Genomic DNA, 18030 nt, shown 5'->3' with positions numbered 1-18030 from the left:
GCAATGGTTGTAATGTAATCCTTCAGGGCAATTTCACCCATCAAAGTATGTCCACTAAAAGCGCTTGTTTTTGCCACTGACAGGTTCAGATTGTTTTTCGAACTGTTTCACAACATTATGCAAACAAACCCTAATGAGACAAACCTTTAAAATCCTTATAGTTTAACCAAAAACACTATTCAAACCCACCAAACTCCATTAACAAAACAATGTAATTTTACCTCACAGAACATGGGAATGGCTGGTCTACTGCCCCATGATCAGTTAGTTTGTTTGTGTGTTTGCATCCTACACAAATATTATATTGGATCTGAACTAACCCTTTAAAACACCAAAGTCACACAAACACACAAACAAACTATTTGATTGAGACAGGAGTATACCAGCAACTCCTGTCTAAAATTACTGTTTCTGTCAATGGAATCTGGTGGCTTTGAACTAAGCGCTACAACAGCTATTCCTGGTTAAACAAAACAGGTCCATCTATGTTGGGATCCTTTCTGCAATGTTGGCAGACACAGAATAACAATCTGAGCCTGTCTGTGGCAAATACAAGCACTCTTAGTGGACGTACTACAATCTGGCGCAATTGCCCCGAATGCCACTGTAGCTTGTTTGCAGCCTGTTCTCTGCTGCCAGCTGAGGCAAACTACAGGACTAATTCCAAAGGTTTGTAAAATTTAGGGCCTAGGTTTAACTATGTTAATTATCATAGTCACAACATTACAAGTATAGCAATAAGTCCAAAAAAAACTACCCTACAAGCCAACATTAGCCATCTGAACTTCAGTCACCAAATGATATTAATGTCACTGTGGTTCAATCACTCCTCTTGTAAAAGCAGCACTTACCCCTTCATCGCTTTATCATACATATCAGTTACTAACCATCATCAATAACATTCCTTTTTTTCTCTCTTTTCCAGAGCCGTTCCCCGCCTTGACTCCTGGCATAACTAGTAAGTTCTACTTCCTGTTCCATCTTTACGTCCTGTGCCAAATGTCCGTGCTTTCTGCTTGTTGCTCCGCTCAGCTCTCTTACCACGCTGGTTATATTCAGCCAGACAGATGCAAACCACACTGATTCTGACAGTGAAAATTCCACCCATGAGCCTTTACATCATTTCCAAGCAAATCTATGGTTTCTTACATGTATAGCACTTTGTATCATTTATCCACATGACTAGGCATTTCAGAATTTTAACACTTCAGGGTATATACATCGTGTGGACCACATTTAGGGAAATTATGGTGACAACATTGCAACCTAATGGAATGGATCCACTGCATTGTTCCAGCATGACTCCCTGCATGCTGGGCTGATACTCTGGGTTATGTAGTTTGGTATGTCCCTCTGTGAGAACATTACATTTTTAACTGCACAAACAAATAGCAGCACATGATAATTTACCACAGCGGCAACACTGGCAGTAGCAACGTGTGCAATTGTAACAGAGTCAGGGTGTATGTTTTACTCCACAGCCTGACTAATGGTGTGGGCCATGTTTTGTGTGATCTGCAGAGAATATGTAGCAGAGTTGTTAAGTATCAGTGCATGTGTGTACTTATGGTGTGCACAGACCCACAGTGGATTGCTGAAACATTTTCTGTCTCCTCTATGTTCAATAACTTAAAAGGTGACATAGGAGAGGAGGTTAAAATCATGAGTTCAGACAAAGTTAGACCGTCTCCATCTGGTTTTCAATTAAATTAAGAGACCTAAGCAGAAGTTGCCTGTCCTGTCCTTAACTTTTACTCAGTTCGCTCACTACTTTCTAATTGTAGAGAACAGCGCACTCTCATCCATCCCTCCATCCTTATTTGCTGTCACCACGTAAAACTTTCTCTCTGCATTCAACACCATACAAGGAGCCTCTCTTCTTCTGTCTCTACACTTTCTTGTTCCCTTGTTCTGCCCTTTTCTATATTTTGCTCCTCCCTCCTCTTTGCTTCTCTGCTTTCATCTCAACTATTCTTTTTCATTCCCCTCCTTGCCTTTATTTTCAGTTTTTCTTCCACTCCTCTCCACTCCACTCCACTCCTCTCCACATTTCTCACACTATTACTCTGCTCAGCAAGCTGCTGATCCCACCTGAATGAAATGCAGAGCTGATCACCATCCAAGTTCCCCTTTCTCTTTTTCCTTTTTCGTTTTTTCTCCTTCATCCTCAAATGGGCCGGCCTGAAAGCAGATAATAGGGCTTACGCAGATTATGCTACTGGATCCCTTGTTTTCTGGGTCTGGGTTGGGATCTCAGTGTTGGCTGCAGGACTGCTTTTGTTTAGAGACCCATGAAGTATGAACCCTACTTGGGCCCCAGTGACACTGAATTTCTTCAAAGTTGGACAGTATATTATGAAAATATACTGCATCTGAGTATATCAAGGCTTTTATGATTTGTAGATGTCTTTTATACTTGGTAATTAGTGTCCATCTTTAATATGTATGATTTAGGCCATGTTTAAACTGGAACACACATCTATTTCTTTACTAAGTTTTTATTACTGTAGATGCTCATGACTCACGTTTTTGAATCAAGGCAAAAGCACAAGATTAGTTTTCCAGCCATTCAGTCTGCATCTATTTTACTGATGCTGTATGCTTAATTTAGTCAGTTCACTGTGTGTGTGTGTGTGTGTGTGTGTGTGTTCCTAGAGTGTGAATAGATCAAAAACATTCTTTGAATGCTGTCAGATACTTGAGCGGCACTTGGTTTTGTTCACCACAATTCAATATACCATTTCCAAAAATAGTAAAAGCCAAAAGCCACACTCAGAAAATTCCCGTCACCTGACTCGTAGTATTTGACCTAATGTTTGTAGGTTTCTTAGATGATTGGATCATGAGCAAATATCATATGACTCCCAGCAAGATAACAGTGTCAGTTCTAACATACGTAGGTTTTCATGAGATGGAGCCCCGGACAGAAGGATTCAATTTCTCCTTTGGGATGCCTGTTGAAAAGTGAGATAATATCTTGGGTGAACAGATGTGGTACATATTTGTCATCTATCTAGCATATTGGTTGGTCTTGATGTTAAATATTGGTTAGTGTATAAAGAGTTAATGTATATGCTATGTTTGTGGACAGCAGGGTTCTTTGATTTCAGTCATACATATGAAGCTATAAACAGAACATTAATCCGAAGATCATTTAAAGTTAAGGCATTTGATTGAATAACGATAGCCCTAGTAAGGAAGTGTGAGAAGGAATACAATGACTGACATGGTCCTAACAGAGAGAAGAAGAAGCTGATCATCAGGGATTTAATTGTGATCTTCTTCTATCTGTAAAATGACAATGTGTCCTGGGGAGAAAAACAAAGAAAAATATATTAAATCAAATAAATTGGACATTACAGGGAAACTTTGGAAATGAGGAGATAAAACTTAAAATGTTAGTTATAGTTCAGGCATCAGGCATACTTATTGCCTGATAACATGATCCTTAACGGTTCAAGAGCAGTTTCATTGTGGTGTGACGTGAACCAGTGTGCCACACTGTTGGGGTTTTGTTTCCTTGGAAACCAAAGAGGCATTTGGCTTGTGGCAAGAGAGGGTTGGCTGCACACTGACCGATCATACCCTACAGACCCACACACACACACACACACACACACATATCCACACATTCAGAAAAGAGGCTCATTCTGGCTTCATAAGTAACACATTCAGATGAAGCACGATGGTTGATGTGTTAAGTGTAAAAACCTGGAATGAGAAAGTAATTCAGTGACTCAGAAACTCATTTCAGTAACAAAAGTTCCTTGAAAGCGACACGTCTTAGCGCTCTCTTTAGGAATGGTGCTCTTGAGAAACTTTCCCCTTTTTTCCTGTAGAAAAAAAAAAGCAAACTAACGGTCAATTTTTGCAGCCCTAGAAATCATCTGTGTCTTAATCCACTGGTGGGAAGGCTCTTTGCGGGCTGCTTAGAGCGCAGCTTTACAATCAAAGCTAGTTTTAAACCCTTAAAGAGTACGTCTGAACTGTAAAAAAAGACTAAATTAAGCTCACTGATTTCCTTGAGGTTCTGTGTCTTTCCGTGCACCTCTTTCCTCCATCCTTTCATTATTTCTCTCTTCGCTCTCGTCTCCATCCAGTTCTCTCTCGCCCAGCTCTGTTTCCTCTTTCTTTCTTTCTTTCTTTCGTTCATTCTCTCCCTCTTTTTCTGTTCTTTTTCTCTGCCTCTCTTTTTTCCACAACCTATCTCTCAGCGGGTTTCTTTCACAGTGAGTTGACAGAGTATTGAAGTTTCAGACAAACCCTCTAATGCAGGATTAAAGATATCATGGCAGGATTAGCTCTCTCCCCTCTCTCCCCTCTCTCCCCTCTCTCCCCCTCCTCCATCCTCACCTTCTACCAGCCCTCTCTATTTCACTCCATTCTTTCCTCTGTTCTTAATGCCTTCTCTCTTATTCTTTCTCTACGCCTGTAATTTCTCTCTGATTTCCTCTCCATCTCTTTCTCCCTCCTCTCGACTCTCCCTCAATACAATCTTGCCCTGATGAAAGCAGCTGCATCGTCGCAAATACAACTGCTTACCACCCTATGTCCAAATCAGACAGCCACTGCATAATCAAGGCTTTGCATTCTCTGATCGAATATGAACGCATGGCATGAGCCTTTGCGTGTCAATTTGCAGCTAATGCTTGTGAAGTTTGCATCAACCAGAAATAATGTGAGTAAAGTCAGCACTCATAAAGTCATATGTGCACCAGGATGGAGGCTCAATTAATTGACTTGGAGTATGAAATTAGATGTTTAAATATTGGGAATGTGAGCTAAATCTGGAAGCTGACAGTCCAGTCTGTTTTTTTGCCTGCTGTTGATCTTATAAATCATGTTTAGTTGAATACCAGCAAGGCACTTTAATTTCAGCCCATTGCTGCAGTAATTGACCATTCACTGAGTCCCACCAGCCTTAATTACTGTTACTGGGCCTATCAAGCTTTCCGTTCTCAAACGGCATGTATGCGATGTAAATTACTTTCTTATACTTTTATAAGAAACTACTTACTACTTGTACTTTTTTGGTACAATAGTTCCTTGATTTCAGACAGAGGCCGACAAAAGCAGGCCTCTCATTTCTAGCCAGCTGTCATCCGTTTTGCCTGCTGAAATAGCTTATAGTTTGTCAGCTGTTGTTAGATAGCTAATTAAGCTAATGTTAGCTCCATGAGTTGATTGCTGAGTTGGCGGCTGATTTCTCAATATTTCCAGTGGACTCTGCAAAAGGGGCTTTAAACATGCACTTGATGGCTACATGATGGCTGTGATATTTTGCTAAAAATGACAGCTGCATCCTGATTTTAACTATGATAAGGAAGTATTTAAAGATAGACTTGTTTCACTCTAACATAACCCTTTCTGGCTGCTAGACTTTAATAGCCTTTTTGATTGTATTTAGGTAGCTACATAATGTGGCCATGGAAATAAGGCTTGCTGCTGTATGTAGTAAGCTAGTTAGCTGGACATGCTAATGATTGCATCTTGCAACAGAGGAGATAAACATGCTGTTTATTCCATTCCTTACACTATTGATTTTGTGTTTTTGGTTTTGGAAGGGCTAAACAACTCTTTAAAAGCGTACTATTGGTTTTCTTATGATTGAGCATGTGGTGGAAACCAAAGCTTGACAGACCTGCCTTTACAGCTGTTAAGCTTGACAATCGCTGTCTGTTGGAGGAGTTTAGCGAATGGTCAATTAGATGATTGAAAGGTTTTAACTCTCCAAAGCAGTCTGCATGTCTGCCTCCCTCGTCCATAGTGCCAACCAGTAATGTGTCCTCCTGCCCTCCAGGGGGTGCCATGTCTGGGATGGAGCCCACAGTAGACACAGTGGCGGTGCAGCCTGTCCCTGCCTACTGGTACTATGTGTTGGCGGGAGGTGGTGCCCTCTTGCTGCTGATCACTGTAACCGTGGTGGTGATACTGTGCTGCCATCGGTACCACTGGGCGACCAAGAAGACCAGCGGTAGTCATCATCAGTCAGTGATGTACCACAACAGCCAGCATCCAAATCAGCACGGCCACCAAACCTGCTACCAGAACCAAAACCTCAGCTATAATCTGATCCACAGCCCCAACCAAAACCACCTGTACCCCGGTACTGGCCAGAGTCTTGAACCCATGCTCACCATCAGACTGGAGAAAGATGACAGCTATGATTCCCAGTGTTGAAAACAACTGGACTACATGTGAATGATATCATTTTATTGGTATGCTTTGTTCAAATGAAGTGATCAAAGGGTGTGATAAAATCAACAGCAGTATTTAGCAAAATTGCCTCTCTTCAATGATGAGAAACCACATGGAAGAGACACTGCAGTTCCTGCTGCTGATGATTGATCTAATTAATTGTTCAGGATGCACCTTTACGAGATGTCCTTGTTGCCTGGAGCTGGCAGGATGAACTCCTGACATTAAACATCCCTCACTGGGGAGAGTAGATGAAAGATGACTTCTGGCTGATGAGGGCCTGATAACAGCGTGAGAGTGCAACTTTTTTTGATGTAAGAGCATACTGGCTTCTATAGCTGCACCCCAACCTGAAAAAATATGATCAGAATAGCAAGTATAATCACAGGTTTGGCTATCTAACAGACTGGAAAAAACTCAGTTTACAATGTCAGTGTTGTAACAGTGTATTTTCCTCTTCTATAAGGATATGTCTGCCCTGCTCTGATCTGCAGTTTGGACAATGTCTGCCTACAAATACACTCTCCTGCAGAGAAGGGATTTACACACAGGTACAGGGAGATAGAAGTCACAATGTGAGCTGCATAGAGAGAGGGCCATTTCTATGGGTCTGAATGAAGCTGCTGTTTATTTGTCCTGTAGCCTTTGAGAGACTGAGAGTGACAGAGGCGGATTAAGAGCAGAGAGGGAAGGGGCATAAGAAGAATTAGTGCTGCCTGTCCAGCCGTGACAGATAGACAGCTCCACATCCACCGTAGCTCCTTTGGTCCGTGAACTGGGAAGGAATCAGAGTTGTGCTGTTGTCTGTCTGGTTTACAGGAGCGAAAGATAGAATGTGACAGCTTACAATGCATCCTGCAGACCTAGAAACAAACACCCTCCCTGCATCAAAACACACAAAGGCTCTTAAGTCTCAAACGTATGCACGGACACTTCAGAACTTTTCACTAAACCCTGAGTGCATTTTTCATTACATCCTGATATGCCTTTTAAGAAGTGTGCTTTAAAACTATTACCTCTTCACCTTCAGAACGAGGTAGTGCCTCAGTGTCAAATTAGAGTATGAATGAACTCTATACAGTTTTTCTTTTTGCCTGGATCACATGGATAATCCAATGCTTGTGTCGGTTAATGTTCAAATTAAACATCTTTGTATGTCCTGCAGACATTAGACTGGGCGAATGTATTGTATCTTAAACTGCACTCGTACTTTTCTTTGAAGTCTGTGCAAGTTAAAGTCTTCATGTCTGCTAAATGTTTTCATTTGTTGTCCTACTGTAGATGACAAATGTATAATTTGTGAAATTCAGAATGTTTTACATATTAGCCCTGTAAGCTGAAAATGAGGCCCACTTGGTGACAAAATTGTCAGTTTTGCTTCTGTTCAACAGGTGAGACCAAACAAGCTGTGAGAGAGAGCTTTTTACTTATGAGGCCTTTTAGAAAACCTCTGATCGAGGATCATTGATCAGTTCCTTTGATCATTTCATTCACTGTGATCTGTTAAATAACACTGATTCCAGTGCAGCACTATTGTCACACCACTCACACAACTTTCTTAGTGTTTTCTTAATCAGCTGTTAAACTGTATGTGTTGCATTACATTTAAACAACAACTCTAGTATATTTTGGGTCCAAAATGACTAGTAGGTACAAAAGTTTTGGAACTGGTCTAACAGATCACCTCACAGATGAGAATGGATACTCATTGGGCTAAAACAGCAGACGCTCTCTAAAAGCGCTTGTTTTTTTTCCACTGACAGGCTCAGATTGTTATTCAAAGTGTCTGACAACATTACAGAAAGGATCCCTACAGAGGCAGACCTATAAGATCTGTATAGTCTAACGAGAAACAGCCGTTGAATTCAAACCAACCAAACTCCATTGACAAAGAATTAAATTTTATCTTGCAGAACACTGGAGAGGCTGTTCTGCCGCGTCATGATCAGTTAGTTTGTTTGTGTTATTGCGTGTTACACAAGTATTTTTTTGGCTCCAAACTAACCATTTAAAGCACCAAAGTCATACTATAATACAACCACACTAACTGATCGAGACAACAGTATACCTGCCGCTCTTGTTTAAAATTACAGTTTTTATCAATGGAGACTGGCGGCTTTGACCAATCACTATATTGGCTATTTCTAATATTGAATAAAATAAAAGTGCTTTTTTTTGTATTGATTGTATAGATTGTTATTCGGTGTGTGACAGCATTACAGAAAAGATCCCAACAGAAGTAATTCCAAACCTTTTTGTACCTGCCAGTCATGACGAATCCAAAATATGTAAAACAGGTCCCAGATTTAAAAATAAGGGAGTTAATCTTTAACCAGACACGTGTGATGCATTTTTCAACTTGGGTTTCACATTGTTTTGTGATGTTGAGAGTAACCTTAGCACTTTTCTGCTTGTTAATAATAATGATAATAATTTATCGAAAGGCTGATGATTTATGACAATTTCTTACATTTACTGTGAATCTTAATATTAAAAATAAGTTGAATAATGTACTTGTTGTGAATTAAATAATATTTCTTTCTTTGTAATCACATGTTCCTGTGGGCCTACATGTGCTTCTTATGTGTTATAGTTATACAGTTTTTATTTTTTTATACTCACTGACGATTGTTTTATGTCAGCCGTCATGTTGACTGTGTTCACTGAGATGATCTTAACAATTTTTCTTGACTTTCATTTGACGCCAAGTCTTCATGTTGAAGCCATTTTGCAACAGCAAATGTTTGTCCCTCCTTTAAAGCTTAAAGCGTAAATCAGATAGGGAACGGAGGCAAGTCAGTGTGTTGTAAGAAAAATATTTAGATGATGTAAAAACAAATATGTGTATGAATTTGCTTGGCTTTGCATTGAGAGGTCCAGTATCAACTTCTGTTCATATCCAGGCCTGTGAAATGGGGTGCACCACTGTGGTACTTATTTTCAGGAAATCTCAGCAGCTCACCATCTTGTCTTGTGCGCTGCCCCCCTCCCCTACATCATTTTGTTCATGCCCAAATCCCCCAGCCTTTTTATCAAAACCTGCTTGTTCCTATTCTACTCCTTCCCTTCATCGCAAATCCTCCCAGTAAAAAACACAGGAGCGAATTTGAGAGACAAAAATGGAGGAGAGCAAAATCTCTCAGAGGAGAAGGGCCCATTAAGCGAGCTCCCTTTCCCTCCAAAGAATGCGCCCAGAGATGGAGGAAGATGAAAGCAGTTTAAAAAAAAAAAAAAAAAAAAAGAACTGCTCTCTATACTTTCTAAAGATAGATTTTTCTCTTACTCCGAGAGGAAGGCTAACAGGGAGGCAGGTTGGGGTTTGGACTGAAGGAGGGAGAGGATTGAAGGAGGAGGGCAGGTTGTTTCAAACACAAAAGCACATGAAAGAAGTCTTTTGGCAGAATAGACAGTGTGCTGGAGACACACATTATAAGCACGGTGCGCGCACACACACACACTCGCCATGTGCCAAACGCAAACCTGTGTTAGCAAAGAACCCACATTTCCAATAAATTCAGTCATTTAAATCATTGTTTCATACGTGCCCAAAAAGTGCGCCTACTCTGCAGCGCTCCGCATTGCCTTGTTTCATCGAACTGTGTCTTGTAAAATGTGGATACATGCTTTAGTCAACAAGTTTTTTTTTTGTTATTTTGTGCCTGCATATCCATCCCCTCCATTCCACTTCAATCGACTTGTGTATGATTTACACATTATATGACTCATTCTAGCAGCCCTGTGCTCTAACCCAATCAATGTGGGTTAGAAATTCAAACAGAGAAATGATATATGGCTGTATTTATGCTGTGCTACCCATGCACTCCCCCCCCTCTCTCTCTCTATCAAACTTTTTGCAAGATTTAGAAATTGTGCTGTCATCCTTCTATGCAGCGCTTTTAAATCAACCATCCCTCACTTCGCTCTCCGTTCTCCATCACAGACTACTTTGAAGCCCTTTAATATTTCTAATTAGTTAATGGAGCTGATTGCATTCATAAAACCCTGCAGTAAGCACTTCTAGCCCTCAGGCCATCTCTATTTTTTTTCTCTCTCTGCATCCTCCTCCTCCTCCTCCTCCTCCTCCTCTGTTTCCTGCAGAAATATTACGAGTGAAAGCACTCTAACAGGTCCTCAGGCCCCCACTGGAACAGCGTATGGTGCCAAAGAGCCTTCCACATCTTTGCCTGAATAAAAAAAAAAGCGCCCTTTTTATTCTTCTCTTCACTAATTGGACAGTGGAGATAAAATGGGGCTACAGGGAGTTATAATCTCCTTTCAGATTCGCGTGATGATTCTTTTCAGGATCGTAGCCTGAGGGCTTTAAGCCAGGATCATTAGAAAGTGTTCAACAGTCGTCCAAAGATTGTCCGAGCATCTCTCGTTTTTTCATCTGGCTATATCTCCGGTAGTGATTTAATGTTTTGTCGAGGCCTGTGGTTATTTCAGTTGACTGTGAGAAAGGAGAATTTAAAGCCTGGAGGGTCTGATGTGAGGCTGTACATTTACACATTCAGAGGACAGAAGAGCAGACTGATTAGACGCCTTCATGTGCGTGTATTAAGACTTACAGGAGGAGAAGAATCTGACTTTACAGTGTGACCACTGGGATCAGCCATGTTTAGATTAGCAGGTATCCGTTGTTTCAGGCTGCCTGCTCTGCACCATAGCTGCATCTTTTTGTATTGAAAAACACGAATGCATTATTTTATTTAGTAGGATGGTTGTTTTAGTAGGATGTTCATAATCTTCAGGCACATGCTGCATGCTTGGAGATGTCTGTCTGATTGGTCAGATACTTTTGATTTTCGTTGATTGATTTTTCGTTTCTCACTTTTCACCGTTAGTTTCACTGATGTGAAAATGACACATTTTGAATTGCGTTGATGTTATTGTTCTTTAATTTCTTGTTCAATTAAGAGAGGGTTGTTTTTTTTTTCATTAATCAGAAAGATGTGGATGTAAATCAGTTGGAAGCAGCAAAGACTGATCTTTGTGAAACATGGCCTTAGCAAGGGGTGAATCTGAATTAGTTTTAATTCAAACTGTGACTAGTTTAGAGTCAAACTGAAGTGTCAAACCGCTCAGACGTTCACCCCTGACTTCAGCCACACCACTGTTGTATTTACCTCTGTGCACTTCCTCTGCCTCAGTGAAGGAAAGCCCTCGACTCTATGATTGTCTTTTTGACTTGTGTTCATTTCACTGTCTTGCACTTGGAGCTAATTAAATATTGAACTACAGAGAAACAAACCAAGCCTATAGAGGTGCTCATACACACAATCAAGTAATTAACAATCAACAACCAAACATCAGAGGATGAATACACTCCATTTAGCAAAGGCTTTGTTGGTTGCTGTAATATTTGAATTGAAAGTCCATTAACTTTTGTTTATTCTCTTAACTGGGTTTGGAAGTTAATTTTGGCTCATGTTAAAACAGTTAAAGACGTGATTGAGTCACCTCATTATTTTCAAGGGATTTACTTCATATTTAATCCATGAGCGAATATGTTTATGTCACACATAGCAGCTCTTATTTTTTTAAAGTTTTAATCTCTTGCTATTATTTACCAACTGAAGGGTATTGGAAGTTTGTAAAGGCAGTTTTAGTGGGTATAAACTGGATGCCACATGTCGAAATTGTCTCCCAGAGAAATGACCTTATCTAACAGAGGAAATGAGGCTCTGTATCTTTTTTCATATCTACTAAATTAGTTTTTCACCTCTTGTCTTTTGAATATCTATTAGGGTTTCACTTCATAATGTGTATTTGGTTCCTTTGCCCCAGCAATAAACGATTATCAGCTTCCCAGATATTGCTCTATTTTTTCTCTGAGGGTTGTAATATCAATTTCCTTGAATAAAACCGAATTGAAGCAGAATTGAGCTTCCAAACCCTTCAAAGCCTTGCACTTCGGCCTGCCTCAGAAATATATTGTGGTATTTTAGCTTGTTGAATTTCATGGTCTTGGAATAAAAAGAAAATATATTGTGGGGAATGTGAAGGTAATAAAAGTGATATTTTTCTAAACGGTTTTGTGTGTCTTTTTTTCGCAGTTCAGTCTCCCCTTCTTTCTCTCCTCCCTATCTTTCTATTCATTCTCTCACTCTTGACTCTGTTCAATGTCTAAGCAAATAAAAAAAAAGAGCAATGATGCTTATCACATAATGAAACTCGCTGGCTTTCTGCAGGTAGTCTCAGTGAAATGTTTAGTAACCCCGGATGTTATTTTCCCTTGATAGACCGAGCACAGAACATAACGGTTTAAAGGAGATCTCTGCCGTGATCTCTTTCCAAAGTTTAAACAAGATCACTCTCTCTTTGAGCTGTTTGTGTAGTTTGATTTCCATCTACAAATGAAGCTTGTGTGCTGGCAATATAAGAGATGGAGTGATGGTATCAACAACTCTAGAGTTGAGATTAATTCTTTCTGTCTTTTTAACAGATCCCAGGCAGATAGATTTCGGAAAAGACCCTGTTTTCAACCGCAAGCCTCCCATCGATAGAGGTGAGGTTCAAAGTCCTCTTCTCGCCTCTCCTCTCCTCTCCTCTTCTCTTTCTCCTCTCCTCTCTTCTCCTCTCCTCTCCCCTCAGCCTGAGGCTATACCGACTGTTTTACAAGTATCACCAGAAGAATAGAGAAATAGCTCTTTAAGCAGAGGCATGCCTGTGGCTCTTCGTTTTACTCGCTGTTCCACAAGAAAAAAGCCTGTGGCAACAGTGACAGACAGTCTCTGCTGTGTGAGAGAGAGAGAGAGAGAGAGAGAGAGCGTTCAAAAGTGTGTGTCTGCATGTGGCTGTGTGTGTTTCCTCTCCTCCTCTTTCATATTGTGTGGCAGACAAAGTGAGACAGACAGCTTCCTCCTGGGCACCTCGAAAACATCTGTCTGATACAATCACAGTTTACTTCCTCTGTGTGTGTGTGTGTGTGTGTGTGTGTGTGTGTGAGCTGTGAGCTGTGTGCCTACATGCATGTGTTACTATCCCCTGTTTCTCCCAGCCCCTTGACAGATACAAGAAGAGTACTCAGCCTTAACCTCACTAAACAAGTCTGTTTACTGTCTGTTTACTGCTTCTTGTGTGTGTGTGTGTGTGTGTGTGTGTGTGTGCATTTCACTTTGTTCCTCCATAAAACACTCTAAATGCAGTGCTTAATTGCAGATTGGCTTGTTCATGTGTATACATTCATTAAGTGGATTAGCATGATCGCTTATGCCAACTAGATGCTCACACTGTAACACTCACAACACACACAATTCATCTCATTTCATGTTTCCAGGTTTTTGAAGTCAATAATAAAAAAAATAACTGGGTTGTGGTTTAACAGAATTAGCTGGTCTTGATCATATCAGCCACAATGAGGGGCATTTGGACAGACTGTGTGACGTCTCTTATGGTGGCTAATTTAAATAGATATTGTATAGTCAGTTCTGACTTTATGACTTTTCTTAGTGTATGCTAATTATATTCGCTGTTAAGCAAAAGTTACAGTAGACATACTGACCATACGTAGTCATAGTCACTCATATATATAATATAACAATGTTTTTACAGGTTTTAGCTGCAATTAATCATTTATAATATAATTATATAATATTATGCTGTATTATATAATATTTTACAGATCATATTTGAATGCATGCTGAACAATTTTGATGTGTTTTTCTGTTATTCTGGTGGTCGACATTATTTGAACATGAAGTCTATTTTTTGTCTAAATTATGCAGTGATTGCAGTCGTGATCGTGTGAACTTTTTTCACAATCTGCTGCTCACCTGTAGTGGCACAAAATAATAACAACATAACCTTATGCATACTTAGTGTTCAATGTGAAGGAATTCACAACTTCCAAAAGTTAACTGATTCTCATAACTACACAGAAGTTGATGGACACCGATGGTTGTTTGGAATAAAAGGGAAAATACATCTCCATATACATCAATGTAGTTTGTTTGAATATATTAAATTTGTAACAAATAGGCCAAAAAGGCAAAATCCCTGATATCATATGGTTATTTAACTTTTTGTAATTTTGTACAGAAGTTTTTCTGAAGTTTCCCGTTTTTTTCCCCAGGGTGGTCGTCCTCCTTCTCCACTCCCTCCTCTTCTGATGTGGACCCCCCCTCCGTCACTCTGGTGTCAGAGAAAGACAAGGACAACGCCTGGCTTTACACGCTGGACCCCATCCTCCTCACCATCATCGTGATGAGCTCTCTAGGCGTTCTGCTGGGGGCGGTTTGCGCTGGACTGCTCCTGTACTGCACGTGCTCCTACAGTGGGCTTTCCTCACGCTCCTCCACAACGCTGGAGAACTACAACTTTGAGTTGTATGACGGGATCAAGCATAAAGTAAAGATAAACCAGCAGAGATGCTGCTCAGAGGCATGAAGAGAAGGAGATCACTGGAGAATGATGGGGAAAGACGTCCCGTGATGCCCCGCTAAAGTCATTTTGTTCTCGGTTTGGACAAAGAAAACACGAATACGAAGCACTATCTGTTATTTCAATCCCCAGTGTCCCCTACCTAATATCCTGCTCTGATGTCTAAAGGGGTCAGTTTCAGCCCGGAGTTTCCCCACCTAGTTGCATACCAGTGGGAACATGTGACCTTAATCTCCCCTACATGCTATGAGGCCTAAACTGGGGGAACACTTGACCCCAGTCCCCCCTACCTACAGTACCATATCTCCTCCGCCTGCAGGAGAGAGCCTGTTCAATTCTAAAAGCCTGTGAATGAATGAAGGAATGAATAAATGAATATGAATGACAGATCTACCATAGAATATAACCCACCAGCCACTGGAATGAAGCTCAAAAGGAGATGGACTACAACACCCATGACAATCTGGACATTTGGATCACAAATGACAAGACAGTCTGGGGTGTTTGGTTGATATGTCGGTAATAGGATTCTTAATGAAGAAGAGAATCTCATTAACATGCGTCCATGAGTGGTTCTTTGAAAAGGGGCAATGTCAAATTTGTCCTCATTAGCTTGAATTTGAATGTGGCCAATGGAGACGGCATGCAGAAATCAAAAGTTCCAGTTTCTGACTGTTGGTGAAGACTTCAGCACCAGTGGACCATTTAATGTGTGTACTTTTGACTGAAATCAACACATATCAAGCGAATGCTTATCCCCCTAAAGAAGTTTAAAAGATATCAAACCACACAACTGAAATGAATCTAGATTTCTAATGGAGAAGAAGGAAAAGAGGATTTAAAAAAGGACAACTTCTTTTTGTTTGTTTCTGAAAGTTTTAGATATGAGTTGTGGGAGTTTCAGATGTCCATTAGCCTGCCTCGCTCGCTCCTTTGTCTGCCCTCGGTCTGCGCTTTGTGAAACCAGTGGCATAGAAGAGTAATGGTGACTGTTTTTGTTTTGTTTTAGACTTGTGTCTACTTGGAAAAAAAGGTAAAGAAAAGCCAGCTTCAGTTCGTAGCCGCCCTGTAGAGCTCTTACGCCATTTTTAGACTTTCTTTAGCATTGTGTTGGACTCCATGGTCTTAACTGTTACTTTAGTCCTTTTCTGTTTTGGCACATGTTCATTACAGATTATCAGTCTTTTACAAAGAGTAAGGGTGAGGTGAAGGAAGATGGAAGACAGAAAATCAGAGGTTTATCTAAATCTAACATGCTGTTATGGAGTCGTGCTTTAGATTCAGTATTCTAGGGTTTGTCTTTGGTATATATCTATATTTTTTTGCTTTTCAGACTGTATGACACCCAAATGATGGACAGACACTGTGTGAACAAAATGTCAGTGATTGTTTTATTGCAACCTATGGATTGCCAAAGAGCTGTGCTTGTGCACAGGGGGTCTGACCAAGCGTCAGGAAAGGCTGGGTGGAGAACGGACTGAGAGAAAATAAGGATGATTCCTGCCAGCCACTTATCCAGCGCTCTTAGCGTCGCCCCCTGAAGGAAGGACACTTAAAAATTGAAGGAGAAGGAATGACTACAGGAGGAGAAATCGTGGAAATCGTACCGTCAACTTTCTTGGACACACAATCGAGCCTTAAGCTATCTACAGTATACGCTGTATCGGAGGACAGCCATCGAGGAGGGCCAGTGCTGCTGGAGAGACTGATGAACAGGAGGACACACACACACACACACACACACACACACACACACACAGAAAGATAGACAGGAAGAAAGAGAGGGAGAAAGAGGACAAAATGGCGGCTTTTCTTACATGCATGTTTGTGTGTGAACATCATAACTAAAACTAGTGAGGTTTATACTCAGACTATAAAAAGCCTGCTGAGGATACTGGACCTACATTTTTTGCGAGTATTATTTGCCGCTTCTCCCAAGAATTACGCTCATATTCCATCATTTTGCTTCAACTAAATACATTTTGGTGTTAACTTAAAGGCACCTTGTGGAGTTTTTGACCACTAGAGGCACAATGGAGCAATGTCTTTCCAAGTGGGTTCCCATTTTGTGTGTATCTCGTGCACGCACACAAGCCTGGCCCCATAGCATGCTAAGATCGAAAGCTAGCAAACATGGTTGTTAACAATGCAGGATTTTAAATTATTGGGAAAAAAGACTTGGAAATGAAAATGTTTCATGTTAGACCCCAAAGATACACGCAGTGAGTTTTAGTGGAAACACAGAACTTAATAAGTCTGCAAGGAAACTCCCCAGGGTACCATTGAAAACCTCCCAGAATGCTTTTCTAAGTTAACATATCATCAAAATGCTCATCTTAATCATATCTGCATCTTTCTTCATATGTTTTTCCTACAATATACCCTTCACCGTTATGATTAGACATCTGAAAGCAATTTTTAAAGTTTGGAAAAAGCTTGTAGTTGAACGATAAGTTAGCACCAAACAAACAAGCTCAAACTTCTGTTCAAGCTGTGGTTGGGAACATTTGATTAACTTGTCAGCACAATCAATCAAAGCCAATGAAAGATTCATGTGGAAAGGGTCACCCAAACAACTGGAGCAGGGCTAGTAGGCAGGTGATTCTCTGCGTGTGAACATATCCAGTGAGATAGCCGGCTGACAGATGGAGAGGACGGACAGCCAGCAAGGCAAACAAAATGAAACATAAAAGAGTCTGTCAGTGGGACAGGTGGAAGGGAAGAGAGAGACAAACAAAGAGACAACAAAATAAAAGACAGACCAGAAAGCAACGTCCACAATTCAGACAATTCAGAATTCTCCTTGTCCTCTTTGTAGTTTTGCTTCCTTACTCTGCTCGGCCGCAGCAAATGAACATCAACATTATTTTTTGAATTTGAGAAATATCCAGGTCAAGTTGTTGTCCTCTTCGAGGTAAACTGAAAGAAACAAAGGGAGAAAGGAAGAAGGGAAGAGGGGAGGAAAGAGTAAAACCTGTCACACTTTTTTTTTTTCTTTGCCTGAAGCTCTGATTCTCTCCCTCTTTGTCTCTCTCTCTCATCTCTCCATGTTCACTGGCATGCATAGAAATAGCCAGGAGACCTATTGGGATGAAATAATCAAAGGAATATGAAAAGATGATCAGAGAAGTAGAGATGGAGGGAGGGAACAATGGAGAGAGAGAGATGGAGGGTTTTGTCCATCTAACTGTGTTTTCATTGGACTGTTTTCCAAGTGCCTTGGAGCTCTCTCACTTGTCTCTCTATCTCTCTCTCTCTCAACTACTATCTTCCTCTGACTCCTTCTTTCAAGTCAACACACCCCTCACCTATTCTCTCTCTCTCTCTCTCTCTCTCTCTCTCGCTCTCTCTCTCTTTCTCCTTCTGGAAGCCTACATAGTATTACCTCTTTTGTCTCGATGGATACACACAAATACACACCGACACACACACATAAGTATGAACACACAG

At 40.7% G+C, this 18030-nt stretch overlaps 1 protein-coding gene across 2 annotated transcripts in view; it reads left to right on the top strand.

Annotated features, from left to right (window-relative positions):
• Positions 1-16426, top strand: part of LOC139208397 (neuropilin-2-like) — a 91569-nt gene extending 75143 nt beyond the window's left edge. The window contains exons 16-18 of one of the 2 annotated variants that reach the window (XM_070838065.1): positions 926-958; positions 12644-12706; positions 14273-16426. In XM_070838065.1, coding sequence (XP_070694166.1) covers positions 926-958; positions 12644-12706; positions 14273-14586 — 410 coding nt within the window. In that variant the 3' untranslated portion in view covers positions 14587-16426. Of the gene's footprint in view, positions 1-925; positions 959-5800; positions 6181-12643; positions 12707-14272 lie in introns of those variants that run through there. The other variant, XM_070838064.1, reaches the window with a different exon arrangement.
• Positions 16427-18030: the final 1604 nt, after the last annotated feature.

Source organism: Pempheris klunzingeri, chromosome 10, assembly GCF_042242105.1.
Source record: "Pempheris klunzingeri isolate RE-2024b chromosome 10, fPemKlu1.hap1, whole genome shotgun sequence".
NCBI lineage: Eukaryota > Metazoa > Chordata > Actinopteri > Acropomatiformes > Pempheridae > Pempheris > Pempheris klunzingeri.
This window is presented reverse-complemented; position numbering and strand designations above follow the sequence as displayed.